Source organism: Enoplosus armatus, chromosome 13, assembly GCF_043641665.1.
Source record: "Enoplosus armatus isolate fEnoArm2 chromosome 13, fEnoArm2.hap1, whole genome shotgun sequence".
NCBI classification, from domain to species: domain Eukaryota; kingdom Metazoa; phylum Chordata; class Actinopteri; order Centrarchiformes; family Enoplosidae; genus Enoplosus; species Enoplosus armatus.
The window spans coordinates 6162591-6184475 of NC_092192.1; the positions used below are offsets into that span (position 1 = coordinate 6162591).

Genomic DNA, 21885 nt, shown 5'->3' on the forward strand with positions numbered 1-21885 from the left:
TGAATAAAGCAGGCCTATTGTGAGAGTGGGCAAAGACAATTTTAGTGAAGCGTTTATATCAATTTTAAATCAAATTATTTATGAAAAACTAGGGGTAGACGCCATTCCAGGAACATTTTTTATTTCCTTTTTTCTGCTTTAACACCAACTGCAATGCTTTAAAATCAACAGGGTGGCAAAAAATAACAAAAGAGAGGTGAAGAAAAGCAGGTTTTTTTTATACAAGGAACTGAATAGGCTCATTAAGGTGTAGTTCACAGTAGATATTTAAGTATACTTATGTGATTTCAGCATAGAGCATACTGCATGTTTCTTGAAGAAAAAAGTTTGGTTTAGTTTCTTTGGTGTTAAATGCACTGTAAGTCAGTCCAATCAAGCTGTAATATTGTATGTTCATTCAATATGAGCATCAACAGGTCATGTTATTATATTCATTTTCAAAAATATTTTCTGTCATTACATTGTCCATAAAAATCTTATCAAGATATTGAAATTGACAGACAAGTCTCAATTTTTTGTAGTTTTCTTTATTAAATCAAAATATCATTTTCAGGATTATAACAGTATTATTTAGACATTTAGTTTATGTATGTACATGCATACTGCAAATGTTCCCTCATTTAATCTGTTATCATGGAAAGTGACCGATCTTTCCAGTTTCCAGAGGGACGATGGTGGCAAAGAAAAATAGCGTTAACAGATCTAACATATCATATTTTTCTACACTATCTTCCTTATAACTTCAGGAATACAAATCAACATTTCCTTGCAAACAAAGTTTCAGCAGACACGTTTGTGGACAAAAGGTTCCTGGTCTGTTATTTGCAGCCTGGGAACTCAGACTGTGAAATATTGCTGTAAAACGCTGCGATTAGCAATCTAAGTATTTAACTATTATCTGTCATCAGAAACTTCACCTGTTCCAGTCTTTAGCTGAGTTTGGAAAAAAAATGCCTTCAGATCCAGGCAGAACCAGGGTTTAATCATTACTTTCCTGTTGATTCGTCCATGACAAAAACGGAAAACTGCAGTCAGCGTAGCAATCACCATCTGCCAGGAAACTAACCAGCTGGGACAGTTTGGTGACCTGAACAGAAGCTGTATCACCATCAATATGAAGAAAAAATGTTTTATTGCAAAGACTTGGGGCCAGTTCACACCTTTCAGAGGATCAGAGGCCTCTCTGAGGTGTTTTGTCCTGATAAATGTTTGACTCTTTTCCATCATGGGTTCAGATTGTAAACAAACCATTAGCTTGGGAATAAACAAAATTATTATTTTCTTGTGATTTTGGGTCTAGAATTCAAAACAGCAGCAGCGGCAGCAGTTTGGCCTTTCTCGTGTTTTATGTGAAGACCTTTCTTTGTACTTGACACTTTCCCTCTGCACCATATAACGAACTACAGCTGTGAACACTACACAAAAACGCTACTTCATGTGAATGAGGGCTTCATATTTTATCATTTTCTCCATTTCGTTTTTTGAAAAAAAGCATTGCACATTACATATTTTGTCCGACCTAAAGTCCAAAATGTAAAAGGAATTCAAATTACAATTGTATAAAGCAAAGAAAAGCAGCAAATCCTTATATTTGAGAATCTGAAACCAGAGAATGGATTATATTTGTGCTTGATAAATGACTTAAATGGTTAATTGATTACAAAATTGGTGTCACTTTCAATTTCAGTCATTGCACTAAATCAGGACGAGACGGCCCCTGCAGCAACCAAAGCAAACATGAACCTGGATTGTCATTGTGAGCATCACATTAGTCAGTTAAAATAGTAGGAAATGTGTGAAATCTCAGGATTAGTTAAAGAGAAATGGCTCTCAACAGATATCCACACTGAAAATCTGACAGGACAGCTCAGATCAGCAGATACGTTACAAACATCCGCACGTCATCGTCTTCTCATAGTTTGAAGAGATAAAACACAGTTGAGGCCAGTTCACAACTTATATAACAGTAAATAAAGGCTTGAAGCCAGAGAGAATAGAACTGGTGGTGTGGTGAAAATTAGATGTGGTTGGTGCAGTTCATCAAGACAAGGTGCTTAAAAGAGATCTGTTTATGTGACGACATCGTAAACGCCTAAAAATCTTTACATCAGCGTTCGGTCCAATTAGCTGCGTTGCTCCTGTTAAAGGAAAACTCCAGTATTTTTCAGTCTGGGTTTTATTCTCGCAACTGTGTCGGTCCTGACTGGGCCATGCTAACTTTGCACTCACCACCTCCGCTGTAGAGATTCAGAAAAGGTGAGAGATCCATATTCAGGGAAACTTGCTGGCTAACCAAAGAAGCTCGTGCTGCTTCCCCCCCGACAGACGTTTTATTGTTTTTGTTTGTGTGTCTTGAATCTCTATGACGGAGGGGGTGAGTGCAAAGTTAGCGAGACCCATAATCAGAAAGGACGCAATTATGAGAATAAGACCCAGGTTAAAATCTGCCCTCTGGCTCCAGACACTCAATATATTTTCTTAATGAAACTTCTTCCTGAGATACTTCATTTCAATGTGAGCAGAGCCGAACCTTGGATGAAAGGAATGTGTACAACCTGCGATTCATCAGCAGCGATATTAACAAAGTGCTGTTACTGAGGCGAGCTGAACAAAGCTGATCTCCTTCTTTAGACGACCAACAAGCCTCAACCTACAGGACATACAACCATCAGCAGCTTCACAGGATGTTGGAATTGGTCCGTCAATAAGTCGATAAAGTCCTTGATTCTCCACAGTAATCTAAGGATCCTTTCTTAGGTTTACAGTAACTGATCTAAACTCTAGCAACACCACAGCTCTACAACAGAATGCAGTATATTTAATCGTTAATGCCATCTAACCTTTAAATAAGTTGAATGGATATAAATGGAATCAGTCAGCGTATAAAGTCCAGGATCGCAGTGGTCCAGACATACTAGAATGCAAACAGAAGATGGAAGAGAACAGGCGGCAACAGGCATCAACATTTCACACAAACATTAAGGCATCCATCATTTTCCTCTCTTTTCATTGTCTAGTCCGCCTTTTTGTCTTTTCCCTCCTCATCGTCGGTGTACTCTGTGGGCTCCTCTCCCGGTTTCAGGAGCTTGCCGACGTAGTCATACTTAACTGGAAGAAATAGAGAACAAGAAAAATATTTACAGCCTCAGTGACGAGATTCAAGAACAAAGCTGGAATCCTCCGTCCAGAGGAAACAGCCATGGTTTCTTCATTATGTTTCAAGTCATCTAAGTCATAAAGAGAGCTAGAGATGAAATTAGTAAATATCTCCATTATTGCTTAATCCAATCATCTTTTTTGATTAAATAATTAATTCAGTATAAAAAATGTCAAACAACAGAGAGCACTGTCTGTCACTGTTGCGCGTTTACAAACTTTCAGCTTTTTAAAAATAATTTGAACCATTAACACTATAAAAACCTAAACTGGCGCGTAAAGTAAGAGACACAAACTGTCCTCAACTTTTAACAACTTTTGGATCAAATCCAAGTCATTTTACTACATTTCAGATCTAATACTATTTCAGGAAAGTGTGATGCATTGTGGTAATATTACCGTGATAATTTGTTGGCCACAATAAGTGCAGAGTGAACATTTGATATGCTCTCATCTCTACTCACAGGTGAACTGAGTCTCCCACTCGGAGAGGCTCTCCTGCTGCATGGCGTTCAGGTCGGACAGGTCGTCGTGTTCGTCCTTCAGGGCCTCCTTCTCCAGGCAGAAGGTTGCCAGACCTCTGGATGCATCTCTGCCAGCAAACACTCCGTACGGCCCCTCTGCAAGGCAGTAAAGACACAGACAGCACACGGTGAGCTGAATGCAAAACAACGGCAGCAGCAACAACGGAAACACACCACTTTCTCTCTAGTAGCCTGATGGAGAGCCAGGAATCCGTTTTTCTCAAAAATACACACCCAGAGAAAGATCTGAAGGTCATTTAGAGGATAAACCTGGTGATAGAGACCAAAACTAGCAATGAAGCGATCCTACTAAAAAATACTGTCAGTTTGGCCAAAGCCTGATATATCTTTTTCCTCTGTCCCATAGAACTCCATTGTTGTCCAAACACATCAATGAGCCACATGTTCCTTCATTACCATGAACACACACACACACACACACACACACTGTAGTTTATTTTGAATAAATCCTGCATACACAATCCTTGAAATACTCATTAGAGCATCAAATGTGTATTAATCTGCAGCTGAAAATAGTCCCCCACAAATGCACTGTTTATGTCTTCAATAGGAACCAATTGGCTTGAGGCTGAGAGCCACAGGGAAGTCTCTTCTAACCATCGAGGTGAAATATATCTTCAGTCTTTTTAACCGTCCCAAGTTGCAACTCTGTTTTCTTTCCAGGTAGACGTAAAATTCATATCACAACTAAAAAATATAACTGCTTTATTTTGTATTTCAAAAAGATATCATATAATAATATCTATATTACAATGACACTTTTAGATTTTATTTTTAATTAAATTTTTTATTTTTATTTTTTAAATCACACAGCAGTTAGAATATATTTGCATTGAGATGGTTAAAGTCTAAAACAGTAAGGGACCACCATAGGGATGCAATTAATAATTAGTTATATTTTAGATGAATTTGTTGATAGCCATTTAGTCAAGAAAATGACAGGAAGCAGTAAAACATTTTTACTTATCCTTTGATCAGATATTTCCTGATTTAAACAATTTTGGCTCCTGAAAAAAAAAAAAGGTATCATAATATGTTTCGTTACAAGTTCAGGAGGACAGCTGACCAGCTGCATGCGGACACATTTTAAATCAGCTAAATTCCTTTAATAGAAGGAAACAAACACAGGATTTTACTTTAGGGTTGGACGTGCAGCGCAACTAACACGGTTTCATGACAGTGAACCATAATGTTGGTCAGAGGTTACACGCAACAGAGGTTACAATCTGAGATAAGATAAAAACAGCGAGCTCTAACTCTGCCTCTGTTTCCAGGGAACAGAAATGTCACTATGAAGCATGACGGAGCAGTTTCTGATTTCAGAGATCTGGAGATGTAAAATCCTACACGAGTTTAATCCCACAACAGATAAGAACAACAGATATGAGGACTCCTCTTGCAAAGCTGCTGTGAATTCAAGATAATTAATATAATTACAGTCTGCCTTAAAACAATTTTCGCCAAATTTCACGCCTATCTGTAAGAGTTTTGTAAACTGTAAATGTTCCTGTTGTTGTTGTTTTAAGATGGGTAAAAAATAAATATTTCATCTGGGCAGAACTCTTGTTTTGTGTTTGTATTGTTTCACTCTATATGTTTCAGAGCTCCAATGATTAGGCGATCAACAGGAAATTAATTGGCAAGTATTTTGATAATTGATTAATCATTCCAGTCATTTCTTGAGCTAAAATGCTAAACTTAATTTTGATGATTTTAGCTTCTCAAATGTGAAAAATTGTAGCCTTTTCTCAAGTTTCCAACCAATTGAGAAAATATTTCTTCCATTAAAATAATTGTTAGTTGCTGCCCTGATATTCCCGTATATTATTTTACGAAAAAAATAATTATTTACCCTGAGAGAAATTGTGGTTTATATAAACGATTTAATTTGAATGCTTTTGGCTGGCATTTTCTTCATAGGTCCATAAAGTGCCGTTCAACCACATGAAAGCTTGATAACAACATTTACTACTCTCAAAATGTTTAATTTAACGTTTCTGTGTCAATTGATATAAAAGTAAACATTAAAATAGAAAAACAGCTCCCTTTTGAGAGATTCCGCTCACTTTCCCACTGCACTTGTGAAAACATGGCGGCGGCCAAGTTTTTTTTTTGCGGGGGGGGGTTTAACAACGGAGTAACACAACTTCAGTCATAGACGATCTGTGTTTTCAAGGCTACAGCTCCTCTGTTGTGAAACGGGATCTCAGCTAGCAAACTAGAGGGGGTGTGGCGTTAGCTTCCAGTTACAAAACTCAACTTTACTCATTTGCCAAACAACGACTTATATTTGGTAATAATGTCCAGTGCATAAAATGTTACACCAAACAAACGGCCACCTCACGCTAGCTGCCGTTGGTGACGTTACGTCCGTCACACGAGAGGGACGACAGAGCAGGTCGTTAACAGCTTAACGTGGACCTCTCGGGTAACGTTACCTGGTCCGTAAAACTTCTTTCCCCGAGTCACGTCGAACACTTTCCCGTTGACAGCCATGAGGATCCTTGGATTCTGCAGTCCATCGTAGGGATTCAACTCAGCTTGGGTGAAATCTCTCTTTTTCAGTTTGGGCAGCGGTTTTTCCACCTCGCCGAGCTCCGGTGGTTTGTCTCCGCGGAAGATTTTGTACAGGAGGAACAAACAGAGGCTGAGGAGGGTGAGATTCAGCGGGGAGGTGAAGATCTCCTGAAAGATTCCAACAGAAGTTAACTCGCTTGCCTCTGCTTGCGCCATGTTGTTTCGTCTCTCCCCGTGTATGTGTGTGTGTGTTGGGTGGGACTGGTAGAGCTCATGAACTCTGAACCAATCACAGCTGCAGCCTCAGAGGCCTCGTTAACGGTTTCAACCAATCCTGTTCTTCTAGCTGCGTGCCAAAAAGTGATCGATGTGTAGATAGATAGATATTGTATTACATATTATAAACTGTATCACAATATATATTTCTATCTCTGTTACTATTCTAATTTCAGGGCTGCAATTAATGCTACTTTTCATTGTCGGTTAATGTGTTCGTTACTTTTATGATTCATTTTTATTTGTTTAATCTATAAACTGTCAGAAAACAGTCAAAAACATAAATAACTGAAACAACTTAAACACGTCATCAACTATCAAAATTGTTGTTTATTTTCTGTTGATCAATTCATCTTGTCAGCACTATGTTGTGTGTATATGATGTGGATATTGATAACAAACAGAATCCGGAAATGTTGATGAATTTTTAACTTGCTTCTTTGTTTGAATGTTGTTTTCATGTTATACAGAACACAACATTGGACAAAACACAGTAACAAAATAGAGAGCGCATATAGTGATAGTGACATGTTCACAATAGGAACTGCATTTCAATATAGTCAGATGGCCAAATATAATTTTAATTTTAAAGTAACTCAGGGGCAGCACATAGTTTGGACACCCCTAACACAAAGGTGGTGCAAGAGTGATGACCAGGGGTGGCACAGGCCCTTTCTGGAATTTGATTCAGTCAGAGGAAGAAGGTGATAGGTAGTTGGCTTGTTAGTATCAGAACCTCAGTATGAAGTGACTGTTAACATTTCTTATTGGAAAGTCAATCAAATGTCCCTCAAATTGACACAAAATGACTTTAAAGAGATGCAAGTACAAGAGAAATCTGTTCTAGCCAAAAGAAATGGCGCCTTTTCATTTTAGAAACCCTGCTGGGATCATGAAATCCTTTGTGTATTAATTATATATCAATTAAAATATATCTGAATACTAGCTGACTAGACAAATAATTTCACAGTTTTTCTAATATGTACATGTTCTTTAGATGTAACAGAGCTTTAACAATTAGTCAATTAACTGATTGGTAGATTGACATAAAATATATTGGAAACTATTTTGATAATCAATTAATCATTTTGCATCAAAATTGTCTGGTTCCAGCTATTCAAAAAATGATATTTTCTGGCATCCTCAGTCTCCTATGATTGTGAACTGAATATCTCTTGAAATGTCTTCAGATGTCTGAAGACGTCACCTTGGGTTTTGGGAAATTGTGACGAGCTTTTTTCACAATTTTTTTTTTAGATTTTAAATTGTAATAAATGAATTAATATTAATTCAAATGCAGTTTAAATAAATACATTCATAATAATATATCAATGTATTAAATTATTGTTATTAAACACTGGTTGTTGCACACATCCGGTGATTGTCTCGTGTAATTCGGTCACTTCCGTCTCCTGGAAACCGCCTCTGACGCCTTTTTGGTTCCCACCCAAACAAACAAAGCTCAGATGGAGATTTTCTCCCCTCAGAAACGTCTAAGAGCTCCGTCTCCAGCCGGCTGATTCCCGTCAGTTATCTGGACCTTGTTTTCAGACAAATCGGGCTCCTGTCAATTAGAAACAATGTCAGCCTTTTACTATTTCCTTTTGTAACGTTATCTAACTGACGACTCGCGTGTATTTTTTGTCATTGCGCAACATTGGCAGTAACGTTAGCTAGCTGCCACTTTCAGTATCCAAACAGCAGCTGGGTGCTTAGCAAGGCTGGGCAGAGATGACAAGCGGTTTAGCCTCGGCTTGAATTTAAAACAGGTTTGGTAGGCTCGGATGACAGCCCCGGTTTGGCTCCTGCTTGGAGAAGATCAGATGTTTGGAAGGATTTGTTGAGTCAAGCTAACGTTAGCTACCAGGTGAGTTTTGAGTGTTTCTATGTGGTGCTGAAGTTAGCTAGATTAGCTGAGCTCTCAAACCCTGTCTACCAGAAGCTAACGTTAATGTTCGGCTGGTGTTTTGGCTCTGTCATGTTTGTTGAACGACAGATACCTTTTTAATGTAATTTGATAAAACGTCACTTTTGTTTTTATGAAATACAACAATCTGTAGGGACAACAGTCACATATGTTACAGCTAAAGTATCGAGACAAAATCTACGAGGAATTTGGAAAAGTTGAACAGGAATAAAATACGACATGTAACATTTTATTTTTGCTTTCAAATTCAGTGTAACGTTAGGTAAGAAAGCGAAAGCTAATGCTGGGTACCTTGTAGTTATTTCACCCATTTACAGTAATTAGTGCTGAAACGCCGAACTCAATTAAAGCTTTGGTCATCCTGATTACAGTGTTTTATTGCCATTATCGGTATTACTGTCAGTATTATCTAGTCATTTGTCCAGTACAAATACAGCTTATATAACTTTTACTGCTCTTGTCATATTTACACCTTTTATAAAGTGAATACTTTGGGCTTTTTGGACTGTTTGTTGATGAAATTAGATATTTATAATATGACTGGACTCTGGTGAAGAGACTAAGTTGTGGCAAAAGTTTGGTTTCACTCCCGAACATTTCATGTTAAGCTTTATTGTCATCATATAATGATCATAATACAGGATTGCACAGTGAAAAGCAGTGGTAGCCCCCTCTAAGTTACACTCAGAAAATGTAGAAACAGATACTCAGATATTTAATTTGCTTCTTTGTTTGAATGTTGTTTTCATGTTATACAGAACACAACATTGGACAAAACACAAATTCCTTTCTGGAATTTGATTCAGTCAGAGGAAGAAGATGATAGGTAGTTGGCTTGTTAGTATCAGAACCTCAGTATGAAGTGACTGTTAACATTTCTTATTGGAAAATCAATCAAATGTCCCTCAAATTGACACCAAATGACTTTAAAGAGACGCAAGTATAAGAAAAATCTGTTCTAGCCCCCTCTATGTTACACTCAGAAAATGTAGAAACAGATACTCAGATATTTAAATTAGAATAGAATATAAACATAATAAAATACAACAAACTAAATAAAAGCAACACTAAAAGAAGAATTAAAAAGAAATGTTATCAGTATGAAATCTTAAAATTATGAACAGATTCTTTATGCAGGGGACTGTAGAGTTAACTGGACCTCTGAAGTGTAGAAATACATCAGTTATCTGCTGACACAGCAGATGATACAGATGAGAAGAAGTATAAAAAAATTGCCCCCAGAACCCCATAAAGGTTTTATGATTATTCTCAAAAAACTCACATTTGTCATCGTTTTCAATGCATTAATTATAAATCTCAGTATCTCACGAGGCCAAATAGTATTTACGACTTCATCAGTATTGCCACTCATTTGTTGTTTATCCTGTCTTTTCCTCACACAGCACACTGAGCAGCCTTGTACATTAACTCCCCCACCCTCCTGTTTGCTCTGCTGCGGTCTCGTCCTGGGCTTTTACTATGAGTGCAATGCGCGTGGATGCCAAAGTGGTGATGCTGGGAAAAGAGAGTGTGGGGAAGACCAGCCTGGTGGAGAGATACGTTCACCATCGCTTCTTGGTCGGCCCGTACCAGAACGTGAGTGTCAGCTGCTCCGCCTCAATTTCCATGTCGGCCCGTTGCTGATTCCGTCCCTGCCTGCTGCCTGGATGAAAGGCATTATTTTTATATATAGCCCCCGGGGAGGTTGTGGTAATAAAGCCTCGAGTCTGTGATCATCTTAAAGCATAAAAGCACTGATAAAAACTCAGGATGCAGTAATGTTTCGGTATTTTCTATTTAAGCAGACAATTAGACAAGCATTACATATTAATGGGGAAGCTATTCAGACACTCCTCTCTTGTGTCCTGTTTAAGAATACACCATATTTATGATATTTTTATAAGTTGACGGTTGCATAAAATGATCCAGTGGCTTTTGGAAAGTATTCAGACCCCTTCACTTTTTTCGCAAGTGGGTGCAGTCACTGTCTGGATTCTTGTTGTTACTCCACACTTTTATGATTTCTCAAACTTTAACCACTTAACATACTAACATGGTTAGTATGACTATAAGTTGGCTGTGGAGCAAATTTTCACATGTTTGGGTGATCAGATGGTTATATTTCCTGTGATTTTAATACTTCAACCAGCATGATAACGTTTTGCGATATATTCTATCGCCTTCTTTTGGCATTTGTGTGCAATATCTGCTGATTCATTACCAGTTCACAGCCAACTGCAGTGAAAATGTAAATGAAAAGAACTTAATTGCAGGATTTGAGCCAAAGCTCCATGTTAGCATAGGACAATATGATGAGCTGATTTTAATAAAGGAACAATATTCAGACTGAGAGTACCCACAGTCTACCGGGACTCTGATACTTTACCGCGCTTGTTTTCTTCTCCTGACAGACGATCGGTGCTGCTTTTGTTGCCAAACCAATCCAGGTGGGAGAGAAAGTGATTACCCTGGGAATATGGGTGAGTCAGAGATGATACACTTGATATGAATTTTTGTCTGTGTGCTGCATCTGCCAGCTCTAGCTAGGTGAGATCTGAAAACGTGCTTCCATAGAAGCCTAATAGCCAATCGCATCTGTTCCTTTCATCCTCTTTAAAACCAGCAAACAGGTGAATGAGCGCAGGATGACTTTTCTGGAGGAAACAGTTCTTCTCCAGGAAACAAAAATATACAGTGCCCCAAAGATTAATGAGAACTCCATCGGTTTAACGTTGCACTTCTATAATATTGTCAGACTCAAGATGCACCGTTTAAAAAAATAAAAGGATCAAAATCAAGGCTGCAGAATCAGAGATTTTTATTTTTTATTCCACACATTCTTCTTTCTCGTCAAAACCAAGAGCCCCAGCAGAGATGAATGTGTGTTATGCTAGTAGCAGTTAATGTAGCCCCAAGCAGAGATGAGGAGCCGGCAACAGAGGTTTGGTAAACTCACTTCTTTGTAACTCCACACCTCCATAGAGCTGTTAGGACTGCATCTAAAGTCACATTGGTGTATAATTGGATTGTGCACAACAATGCCACTACTGTACAAACTAATACATTTGTACCCATTTACCATTTACACAAACTGAGAACTCCCTGTACTACATGACGTGACAGAATTCATTTATTCATTTTATATCAGTGGCCTTTTTTAAATGTAAGTTTCCAAAAAGCAGAGTGGTATAAATTAAGGATGAAATAGATATCAGAATTTCTTTGAATTTCCCAGATGAAATGCGGCTTAGAGATTTGGTTAAAATAAATAAGTCAGATGATATCACTCTATAAACTTTGAATTTGATTTAAATATTTAATGAAGGTACCGTTTTTTATCATACATAAGATTGAAAATGATTTACTGTTTTCTGATTTACTATTATGCGTTCCACTTCTCACTCTTTGTAGCTTTAGACTTGGAAAGGAGTGCAATAAAATAAGTAATTAATGTCAATTTGAGTAAGAGATAGCCAAAAGAAACAGTTGAGCAGTTTTAGGTGATTCCAGGGGAAATGAGCTTGGAGCTTGGAGCTTGTCACACTGGGGATTACACAGCATTTAAAGCCTGCATGGGGGTTGTAGGAATGTTGACTGTGTACAATTGTAACATCAGACCAGAGACATTTAACATCACATGCATGACCACATGTAAGCTATTTAACGTAGAGGAAAATACCTCCCTTATCATTTCACCCTGTCTCCTTTTACTGTCTGACTCTGTCTGACTCTGTCTGACTCTTCTCTGTCTCTCTCAGGACACAGCTGGATCAGAGCGCTACGAAGCTATGAGCAGAATCTACTACAGAGGAGCCCGGGCAGCCTTAGTCTGCTATGGTAAACCTACATTGTTCCTAATCATCTTCGGTAGAGATCTCAGGTGCCGTAACCCGACCTCTGGGCGACAACAGCTGGATGCGTGTCTAAATTAGCAACTTCACCGCAAACAGAACTGAATGCACAAGGTTACTTTTTGTTTTCAATGCGGAACTGAACACTGTGCCGCTGATGCTTATATCGGGTGACTTTGTTTTATAGATGCTGTCACCTTGTTAGTAAGATAACAACAGTATCTGATTTTGACATGTAGTTATATTTTAGTTGACCTTTCTGCTGAGACTCTGGACTCTGCTCAGTCTCAGCAGGTTAAACCTCTATTCTGTACCCTCATGCCAACATAGCCTTAGCTAGCTAGGATTACAGCAGCTATGGATCTACCACGTCTCTGTTTCTTTGTTCCACATAGGGGAACTTTGTCTTTTAGGAAATAGCTGATGGCATTTCCCAGCGGATTACTCACACAGCTGTCATGTTTTATTTAACATCTTCTGTCAAGTCTGCCGGCCTTCTTCTTCTTTACCTACCATCGTCTCTCTGTAGATTTTGTTGTTTCTGTTATCCAATGTGTTTGTTTTACTGTTAAAATGTGTGCAGGGTTGTGTTTATACACATATCTTTAAGGAGAATATGGAAATGTCTGGAATGCTAACAGTGTGTATACACAGTGTCAGACTGCTGAACGTTGTTGTGTTTTGTCATGTTTGACTTTCAGATCTGACTGACAGCAGCAGCTTCCAGAGAGCTCGTTTCTGGGTGAAGGAGCTTCAGAACTGCGAGGAGGTAAAAGAGCTTTTCCTGTCCAAAGTTAAATGTAATAGAGGTTTGTTATGAATAGTTACAGGACAGTTACCTTACACCATCGTTATGTAGCTTCTTACCAGTTCAGTCCTGGTAAAGTGTGTGACTAGATTTCTTTGTGTCTTTGTTCCTCTGTGTGTATTCAGTCACTGTGTAGCACCAGTAGTTGTTATGTACATATGACAGGGGTTGGATACCATGTGGATAGTTTTGGTACTGATACCAAAATGGTGATGATGATTTTTGATACCTTATTTTAAGAAATATAAACACCTTTATTGATGTAACAAAAGAAGAAAAGAAACTTGTCAAATGAAATGTTGTTTAAACACAAGTTGCTTGAATTCAGTCTAACCTTTGACAATATTTCGAGTTAAACCAGGAAATATCTGATCAAAGAATAAAGAAACAACACATTTGACCTTTGATTTCGGTGGAGACATTTCAGTCGTTACCAAAAAAAGTATTCAGGATCGACACTCAGTCCTTTATATGACAAATGTGTTTTTTTAACTCATAAGCTGGATGACTGTTCCATTATTGTTTTATCATAGTAATTAAACACATCCTGTTGTGTTTAATGATGTAAATGTTTTCTGTAGCTGCATTGTATAGAGTTGTGTGGACTCACTGTTGTCTGGCTCTCTTTACGGTCGAGGCTTAAATACATAGTCGTCACCTAGTTGAAGTTATAAAATTCAAAGTTACATGTTGAACTGTACGTGTCACTCCCTGCGTTGTGTACTCCAGCACTGCAAGATCTACCTGTGTGGCACTAAGAGCGACCTCGTTGAAGGAGATCGGAGCCTGCGCCAAATCGACTACCACGATGCTCAAGACTTTGCTGAAGGTAATTACATTCTCTTACTGGTTGTTTTACTGGCTCTCTTGCCTGTTGTTATGTTTATAGATTACATGTTGATGTAGCAGCCTGGTCAGAGGTCGGTTTCATGTAAAACGTCAGTTGTTACTAATGCACAGTACTGTGTTATTCATACTGTACATTACTGTCATGTAGCCCTCATTAAGATGTGAATTATTTCCTTTGACCAGCAGAAGATCACAACAGCTCGAAGTGGTTATTTTGGTATCATATTTGTGTGTGTGTAAACTCATTTGTGTATATATTATATATCTATATTATATAAGAACTCTGTAATGTGATATTACACTTACATTTAACCTTTTAACCTATTAGTGCTGCAACTAATGATTGTTTTCATTGTTTTCCTAATTATTCAATAAATTGCAAACTCTATAAAGGTCAGAAAATGTTTTTTTAAAAAGGGTCTTCAAAATTCAAATTGCTTGTTTTGTTTCACCAACAGTCCAAAACCCCAACATATTTATTTTAGTATCAGAGAAAATTAAGAAAATCAGCAAATATTCACATTTCAGAAGCTATAACAATGAATGTTTGACTAAAAAAATTATCAAATAGTTGCCTATTCATTTTCAGTCCATCAACTAATCGATTAATTTACATGTTGTTTCAGCTCTAAACTTAATAACTTTATACTTTTTGTACATAGCAGATAAACCGGGTCTGTAGAGGGCAAATCAGCTTTGTCTTACTGACAGACGAGTGTAGTGCTGCCTTCTGGTGTGAGACAGTTGGTTCACTGTCTGACAGCGTATGTCACTCCAACAACTGTGAATGTAGAACTACAGTTGATAAGAAGTCAGTAAGAATCAGCTCACAGAGCTGAATGTCTGAGTCACTTTGTCTGACTGCGTACGTGTTTGATATTGTATATTTGATAAGTATGTCACAGCTGTGGAAAACATTGTAGTTTAAAGGTTCACTCAAAGTTCTATTTGGTTTAAATATTTTGAATAAATGATGCACAGCCACAAGCTTATGAGAAACACCATGAACAGTGCAGGTGTTGAAAAGTCTTTGAAAGAGTTGAATTTAGTTTCCTCAAAAAAACATTTTAGAAGTTTTTTAATTTAATCTACAAAAGTCTTAATATTTCTGTGAAACAGAATAAAATTGCATTCTATATGGCATTAAAAAGGTCTTTAAAAGTCTTGAATTGAACTTGGTGAACCCTGCAGAAACCCTGTTTAAGAAGCCAGTTTACACAGTAATGAGGTTTCTCCAGCATGTTAACAAGTTAATCCTTAAACCTGGAAAAAAGAAGAAACTGGGTTTTCCATTTACATGGACATTTCTGAGATTATGTTACAGCCCAATTTGGGGAATAGTTGGATTACTAAACTGCGTGTAAACGTCATGACTCATGAACATGGTTAAAGGATATGAAGAAATCGGCGACCTCTATCACCCGCTCTGTGTGTGACTTGTAGAAATAGTCTGAATTCATCTGCTCTTGACTGACATTTAACCTTACTGTTTTGGTTTGCTTTCACAGAGATTGGAGCGCAGCATTTCGAGACCTCCAGTAAAACAGGAAGTCATGTGGGTGAGTCACACCTTCAGTCATCTGCAGAACAGATTTAACACAGGTGGTTGGCTGCGATCACAGCTGTAGTTATTCATGGTCTGTCAATTGAGGAAGTGAGTTTCCCTCAGAACTTTGATATTGAAAAATCGGGGCACTTTTTGAGCACATAAACTTACTCAATTGTTGATTATTACCTCATTTGAATTCAGCCCCTTTCAGACATGCACCTCGTTATTTCAATTTAACACGTCGGTCTCCTCTCTGGTTCAGCTCCTGAGTCACTTATAGGTTAAAGATACAAGATTAAACATCTTGTTTCGCCTTCTTAAGAAAACTGTAATAAATGTAACATTCATCATTTGTAATGCACAAAGACAATAAAACTTTTTAATAATAGTTTTAAGTTGTTGAGATTCTTCACGTCATTATTTAAGGCTTTGACTGCAAATAAAGCCATGAAGAACACTGATGTAATGGACGCCTTTGTCTTACTTTAACAGATAGATGAAGGCAGCAATGATGCATATTCACTTTCTGAAAAGACTTGTAGAACAGCTGCTGCTGTTGGCCAATCAGGCTTTGAGGACTTTGGTTGAACAAATTCAAATCGGCTTTGAACTTTAATTCACTCATTTGCAGTTACTCAGTTAAAATATACAGTACTATAAATGCAAATGAAAGCACTAAATAATGTAAATTCTTCAATTGTGAACATTTAAACAACATTGAGGAGGGAAATATTGAAGCGGTTGCTCTTTGGCAGTAATCCTGTGACCCTTGAATGATTGTGAAAAAGGAAACTGTATGAAAGTGTGAGATGCGAGTCAAGTTGAGACATAGAAGACATTGGCCTCTTTTAAGAAAAGACCACAGACAGGAAGTAGAAGAGTCCCACAAGGTATTCTAATTAGTAGATGGATAAGATTTTAACAAAGTAAATTAAGAGAATAAAGTGCTGTTCCAAGCACAGACAATAACCCTCAGTGTGGACTCTTCAGCCAGTCAGCTCATCAGGATTTTACCTTGTTGACAGAAGCACAGCAGAGAGCAATCAGCAGGAGCAAACACTGTCAAGGATATTCAGCTTTTGCAGAGGTGACCAGTGTGAATAACACTTACATCCTGTCATAACTTCAATCAGTGCAGTTCAAGCTTCACAGATCAGAAAAAAGAGAAACATTTCATCTATGACTTTGACAAACTGTGTTGTCTCAGCAGGATCTTCATCAGGTTCTTGTTATTTGTACACTTTTCTCCTCCATAGCTCAAAACATTTAAAAATGGAGGAATTGCACATTAAATACCTGACCAGCATTGAATCAAAATGTTCTTTTTTTGACGTTTGTAAATGGTGAGATGTGCCTCTACTAGTATTGACTTAAATTTAGTCAGTTCTGCCTGAGAACAAGAGTAATTGCGGGTTGTTGCCTTTAGTGATGTTGATGTCTTCGAAGTGTGAGTGGTGAAAGTGCACAGTAATGGCTTAATGGATGAAGGGTTATGGAGCCTCTCTGATCAAACATACGGCTTCTTTGAAACTAGCTGTTGCATAGTTACTTTGTGTTGTGAACCAGGGATAGGGGATGTGGACCTGTTTTTATCAGCTCATGATGTGTGAATGAACTGACGGGCCTCATTCTTCCTCTGTTTGACAGATGAGTTGTTCCAGAAAGTTGCTGAGGATTACAACAGCTCTGCCTTCCAGTATATGACAGGTGAGTGTTTTATTTATGTGAACTCAGCTTGTTTGTATGAATCCTGTATTAACTGAGTCATCAAGTGTTGGGGGGGCATAGAGCTGTGTATCGTCAGCACAGCAGTGGAAGTAAAATTAGTGTTACTGAAATATGTGGCTCAGTTGCAGCTAATACACTGAAAATAACAGTGGTCCTACAATTGATCCCTGAGGAACACCATGGGTGACGGGGGGCAGATGTGGAAGAAACACCCTCCAGATGCAACGGAGAAACCACACGATATAAACAAGACTAGTTGATGAGAAGACAGATACCGCTCTCATATCTGTACGTTAAATATGAAGCTACAGCCAGCAGCTGGTTAGCTTAGCTTAGCATAAAGACTGCATGCGGGGGAACGGCTGCCCAAAGGGAACAAAATCCTCCTACCAGCACTTCTAAAGGTCACAATTAACACATTATATCTTGTTTGTTTAATCTGTACAAAAACCGAAGTGTAAAAACGACATGTAATGTGTTAAAAATAAGTAAATGTAAACATGTGAGGGGGCAGATTTTCTTCAACTTGAAAAACTACCTCCTGAACTGATCCCAACAACATAAAGTCTCTTCCTCTGTTTCAGCAGAGGAAACAGGCGTGGACCTGGGCCAGAAGAAAGACTCATATTTCTACTCCTGTTGCCATAACAACTGATGCTGAGCAACAGGAAGGAAAACAGAAGTGGTCACCTTCCCTGGATAATGAACTCAGCTCTGGAACTGGGATTCGAATGCAACAGGAGAAGAAATGAAGCAGTACTGTTTATACCTTGTTGGATATGTTTATTTCTTTTGTGCCATAAAGAACTGAAGGCTGCAAGACTTTACGGAAGAGGAGCTGCAACTTCTGCTGCAACTGTTACTGGGTGGAGAGGGATTTAGCACTTTTCACCCAGTTATGTCCTGTGTTTAATCAGATGGTCCCTGTTCCTTCTGTAGCTTCCTCTAAGCTGGACTATGGAAGTAAACATATCCCTGAAGCCGCAGTGTCAAACAATCTGAAGCTGTGACCTGCGGTGGTTAGGACGTTAAAAAGAGGGATCCCACTGAACACGGACTGGCAGAGAAAACTTGATTGGCTGTTTTATTGTTGTAGCAACTGCAATGCTTCAGGAGGGTGAATGGTTTGTTTACAGAAGTTCATTTTTTGTTTACCTCCAACTCTATTTAACCTTGTTGTGGAAACCTGTCTGCTAGTCGTGCACATCTTCCATGAAGCGAATGGGGTGAAGCTAGTATATAATCAGTTAAACAAAAACAGTTCCCAGTCTTACTTAATTGAAATTCGTCTTATACTTTTGGTTTAACACATGGATGAAATGATACCAATGATCTTTCTAAAGGCCTTATACCCGCAGTAGAAATGGCAGGACTGACTGTGTGTGTGTGTGTGTGTGTGTGCGTCAGCTTTCCAGAGCTTTGGCTCTTTAGTGTTTACCACAACATTACCACGACTTTTGCCGTGTGACAGCCATGGATGTATTAAGAGAGCTGGATACGGCGCCACCACTCAGCCTTACTGCTAATTTGCCCCAGAGAAGAAAAATCCCCTGCATAGACTACCCTATAGACTACCATTGTAGACTGTTGACAGGTCACCTAAAAACTGCAACCAGGCTTTAATTATTACTCTTTGTATAAATAAACTTTGGGGCCGCACAACGCAACTTTTTTGGCTCATGCGCCCAGTGAGCAAACTTTATTCAAATGAATTGGCGCCATCTTGGAGTCCTGTGTCCAGTTCTTATAATACATCCATAGTGACGGCACGTTCAACATGTGTCCGATACATCATCTTTTGCAGCATAAGCTATGATTCTGTCAAAAGGAAAAATAAATAAGCAGATTTTAAGGTGGCGGTTACTAAAACGCAGAGAATCGTGTGGCCTCAGCTGACTGAAAGAAGATTTTAAGGACAAGTTACTTTTCTGCATTTAAACTAAATTTTCTATTTTGTAATTTTAAATGCAAAGTATACATATGGAAATATGACTCAAATTTTCTTTCAGTCACTGAAGCAGTGAAATGACGAGCTCTGAGAGGTTTTAGGAAAAACTCCACTTCTACAGAAAGATGATCAAAGTTCATCTTCAGTGTGTTGAGACACTGCAGATTTCAGCAACACAGGACACAAACGTGAATATTGTAATATTGTACAAACTGTCATCTTGTGTCCTCAGAACAATATTTACTGCTATATTTAACTTCAAGACTCAAGTCACTAATTTATTGCCTTTTAAGTTGTGCTGCCAGGAAGACGGAGGGGAAATAAAGTCACAGTTTCCTCCATGTTGCTGCTTCGATGTGTTGATGTCCCTTGTGTTGACATTTTGATGCACAATATTTTTTATTGGGCGCTGTTTTAAGACAGACGAGTGTAAAGTACAAATATGTTCTGTAAAATTAAAAGCTTGTTAAAAGAATGTTTCAAAGCTCTGATAGACCTTACATTTTTATAGTGATTGATCCACAATTTGTTTGCCTTTGTGTTTAATATTTGAGCTTTTTATGCATTTGAGTGACAAAAAAATGGCAATATATGTAAAATTGTAAAGTGTATTGTAAATCATCACAAATCTTTAGCATTAATGCGTCTACAGAACTGAATTTGTGGCACACTTTTTTTTTGTTGTTTGGTATTTCCAGCTTTCTTTTATTCCACTTGCAGATAATTTTGCTGGTTTCAAATGTCTCCACCACATTATCATCTCATGCCATTGATCCCCCACCCTGAAAGAAAACAAAATAACGTTACCATAAGCCAAATAAAATCACTTGAAACCAGCAAAACGGTCACTGGAATCCAACATGGTTTAGCTCATCACCTGTGCTTTATATTGAAAACTATTTTCAACATAATACCTGTTTTTCGGGCTTCCTTCCAGGCACTGATGAGCTACCCCACTGGAAAACAAAGAAACAAAGTCATAATACAGGGTATCTGCAAGTCTTAAAAAGTAATGAATTCTCAAAACAAGGCTTAGAAGGTATTAAAAAGTCTTCTTTCTCTGGCTTGCCATAGACTAACATTTATATATTTTGCTGTATGTGTTTGCGGGCTGTGAGACGTTAAATGCCTGTAAACTCTAAGTGGGATTGTTTCGACAGTAGATGCAACTCGGAAGTGCTGACAAAAATGTTATATAAATGGTCAATAAATTAATTGTAATTAATTCTACCAGTATGACTAGAAAAAGGTGTTAAATTTTAATAATCTTGGAGAACACTGCAGAAAACCTGTAGAAACTTCAAATATGCTTTTGACTTTTAACACACCAAACCAACATTATTGTTGGAGAAAGCCTTGAAATGTGACTGTTCTTAAAACAAGTGGGAAAAGAAATCTGTTGAAAATACTGACAGCTCACCTGTTTTTTTGTTTGTTTTGCTGTTCAATCTCACCACCTCCGCCTCATGGTGCTGCAAAAAATCTATTTACTTTTCCAAAGTCATTTACTGTATTTAGAGTTTAAAACAGGTGGGGAAATGAAAAGTGGAGAAATACTCACTGGGGTTTGGTGAAGAACTAGAGGTCACTACACAAGCTCACCTCATTGATATTGTTCTTGCTGTTATTATAAAAGCAGGTTAAGTTAAGTAACATTATTTTGGAGCACTCTGTATCTCTATGTCTGTGAATGTATTACTACATGTTTACACTCATTTTGACAGTCTGGCTTGTGACTGTTGATTTATTCTATACTTGAGTTGAGCTTGTTTCTGTAGGTGTGTGTGTGTGTGTGTGTTGGCTTTGTAGAACTTAATTTAAATCTTTAATTACATTTTTGACTTTCAGAAACAGATGTGCCGATGCTGCCTTTTATTTTCCTGTTGATTCATAAAGACTAAATCTGCGCTTGATTTTATTACAGTTTTTTATTTTTTTATGGGTATTTTTACTTATTTTGGCTGATTACACGTCTTCTCTGGACTGAGGATCTCCCTCATGTCTCCTATTAGTTTTGTGGCACCTTTCAGGGCGGGACAACTCACTACACTTTCCTCTTTCTCATGGCTGAATCCAAAAGGTATCTGTCTCTGGTAATGCTTAAAAGCTGTTGAAAAGTGAAAAATAAAGTTTACCACAGCATCTCCACTTCCTGTTGCGGTGTGATTATCAGCGAAGACAGATTTAACCTTCAGACTCTGAATCACTGCTCACATCTCAGACTTGTTTAGGTCTGGTATTGTGCTCACTGACACAGGTTAGAGAAACAATTGACCAATCAGAGCTTAGTAGGCGGGATTACTAGCTACATCACGGATGTAATTAAGAGAGGTATTGAAGCCCCCATAGACCACCGTTATAAAAGGGAAAATATATCTTTAAATAAAGGTCAATTACTACTCTTAGTATTATGAATTTTTAATTTAAAGATGCTCTAATCAAAAAAAATTACATACATGGTGGATTTAATTTTTAGCAACTTATGGATCTACTTTTTCCATGTAGCAAAAAAAAAAAAAAAAGAATGAGGCCAGCACAAATCTTATTTCATAACTTCTTTTTCTTATATATTTATATAGCAGTTGTTCTGACAGGTCAATGGTTGAGATCTAACGGGTCATAATTACACTGGAATGAAACATTGCTTGTTGGGCAACTGTAAAAAGGCATTAGTAGGGACACTTGGATCTCACAGGCGCCAAACCATTCCTTAAAAATATCTCCAAAGAAA

The 21885-nt window shown here is 37.9% G+C and overlaps 2 protein-coding genes across 2 annotated transcripts; one reads left to right on the forward strand and one right to left on the reverse strand.

Moving 5' to 3' along the window:
• Nucleotides 1–1115: 1115 nt before the first annotated feature.
• pgrmc1 (progesterone receptor membrane component 1) lies at nt 1116–6437 on the reverse strand. The gene is made up of 3 exons (XM_070917735.1): nt 6140–6437; nt 3621–3776; nt 1116–3108 (listed from the first exon to the last, which is right to left on the reverse strand). Exons 1-3 carry the CDS (start codon nt 6432–6434, stop codon nt 3014–3016), a joined length of 546 nt encoding a protein of 181 aa, XP_070773836.1. The 5' UTR covers nt 6435–6437; the 3' UTR covers nt 1116–3013.
• A 1789-nt stretch (nt 6438–8226) lies between these two features.
• rab24 (RAB24, member RAS oncogene family) lies at nt 8227–19627 on the forward strand. Its single transcript, XM_070917602.1, has 9 exons — nt 8227–8361; nt 9825–10017; nt 10833–10901; nt 12180–12258; nt 12974–13041; nt 13810–13909; nt 15438–15488; nt 17126–17185; nt 17794–19627. Exons 2-9 carry the CDS (start codon nt 9901–9903, stop codon nt 17859–17861), a joined length of 612 nt encoding a protein of 203 aa, XP_070773703.1. The 5' UTR covers nt 8227–8361; nt 9825–9900; the 3' UTR covers nt 17862–19627.
• The last annotated feature ends 2258 nt before the right edge of the window (nt 19628–21885 follow it).

Bases quoted from the DNA above. Each gene is read 5' to 3' on its own strand.
- pgrmc1 (XM_070917735.1), bottom strand. From the start codon at position 6,434: ATGGCGCAAGCAGAGGCAAGCGAGTTAACTTCTGTTGGAATCTTTCAG. The intron at 3,777-6,139 runs GTAACGTTACCC...ACTGCCTTGCAG, and splicing joins AAAGAAGTTTTACGGACCAG to AGGGGCCGTACGGAGTGTTT. The intron at 3,109-3,620 runs GTGAGTAGAGAT...TATTTCTTCCAG, and splicing joins GTGGGAGACTCAGTTCACCT to TTAAGTATGACTACGTCGGC.
- rab24 (XM_070917602.1), top strand. From the start codon at position 9,901: ATGAGTGCAATGCGCGTGGATGCCAAAGTGGTGATGCTGGGAAAAGAG. The intron at 10,018-10,832 runs GTGAGTGTCAGC...TTCTCCTGACAG, and splicing joins TGGTCGGCCCGTACCAGAAC to ACGATCGGTGCTGCTTTTGT. The intron at 12,259-12,973 runs GTAAACCTACAT...TTTGACTTTCAG, and splicing joins GGCAGCCTTAGTCTGCTATG to ATCTGACTGACAGCAGCAGC.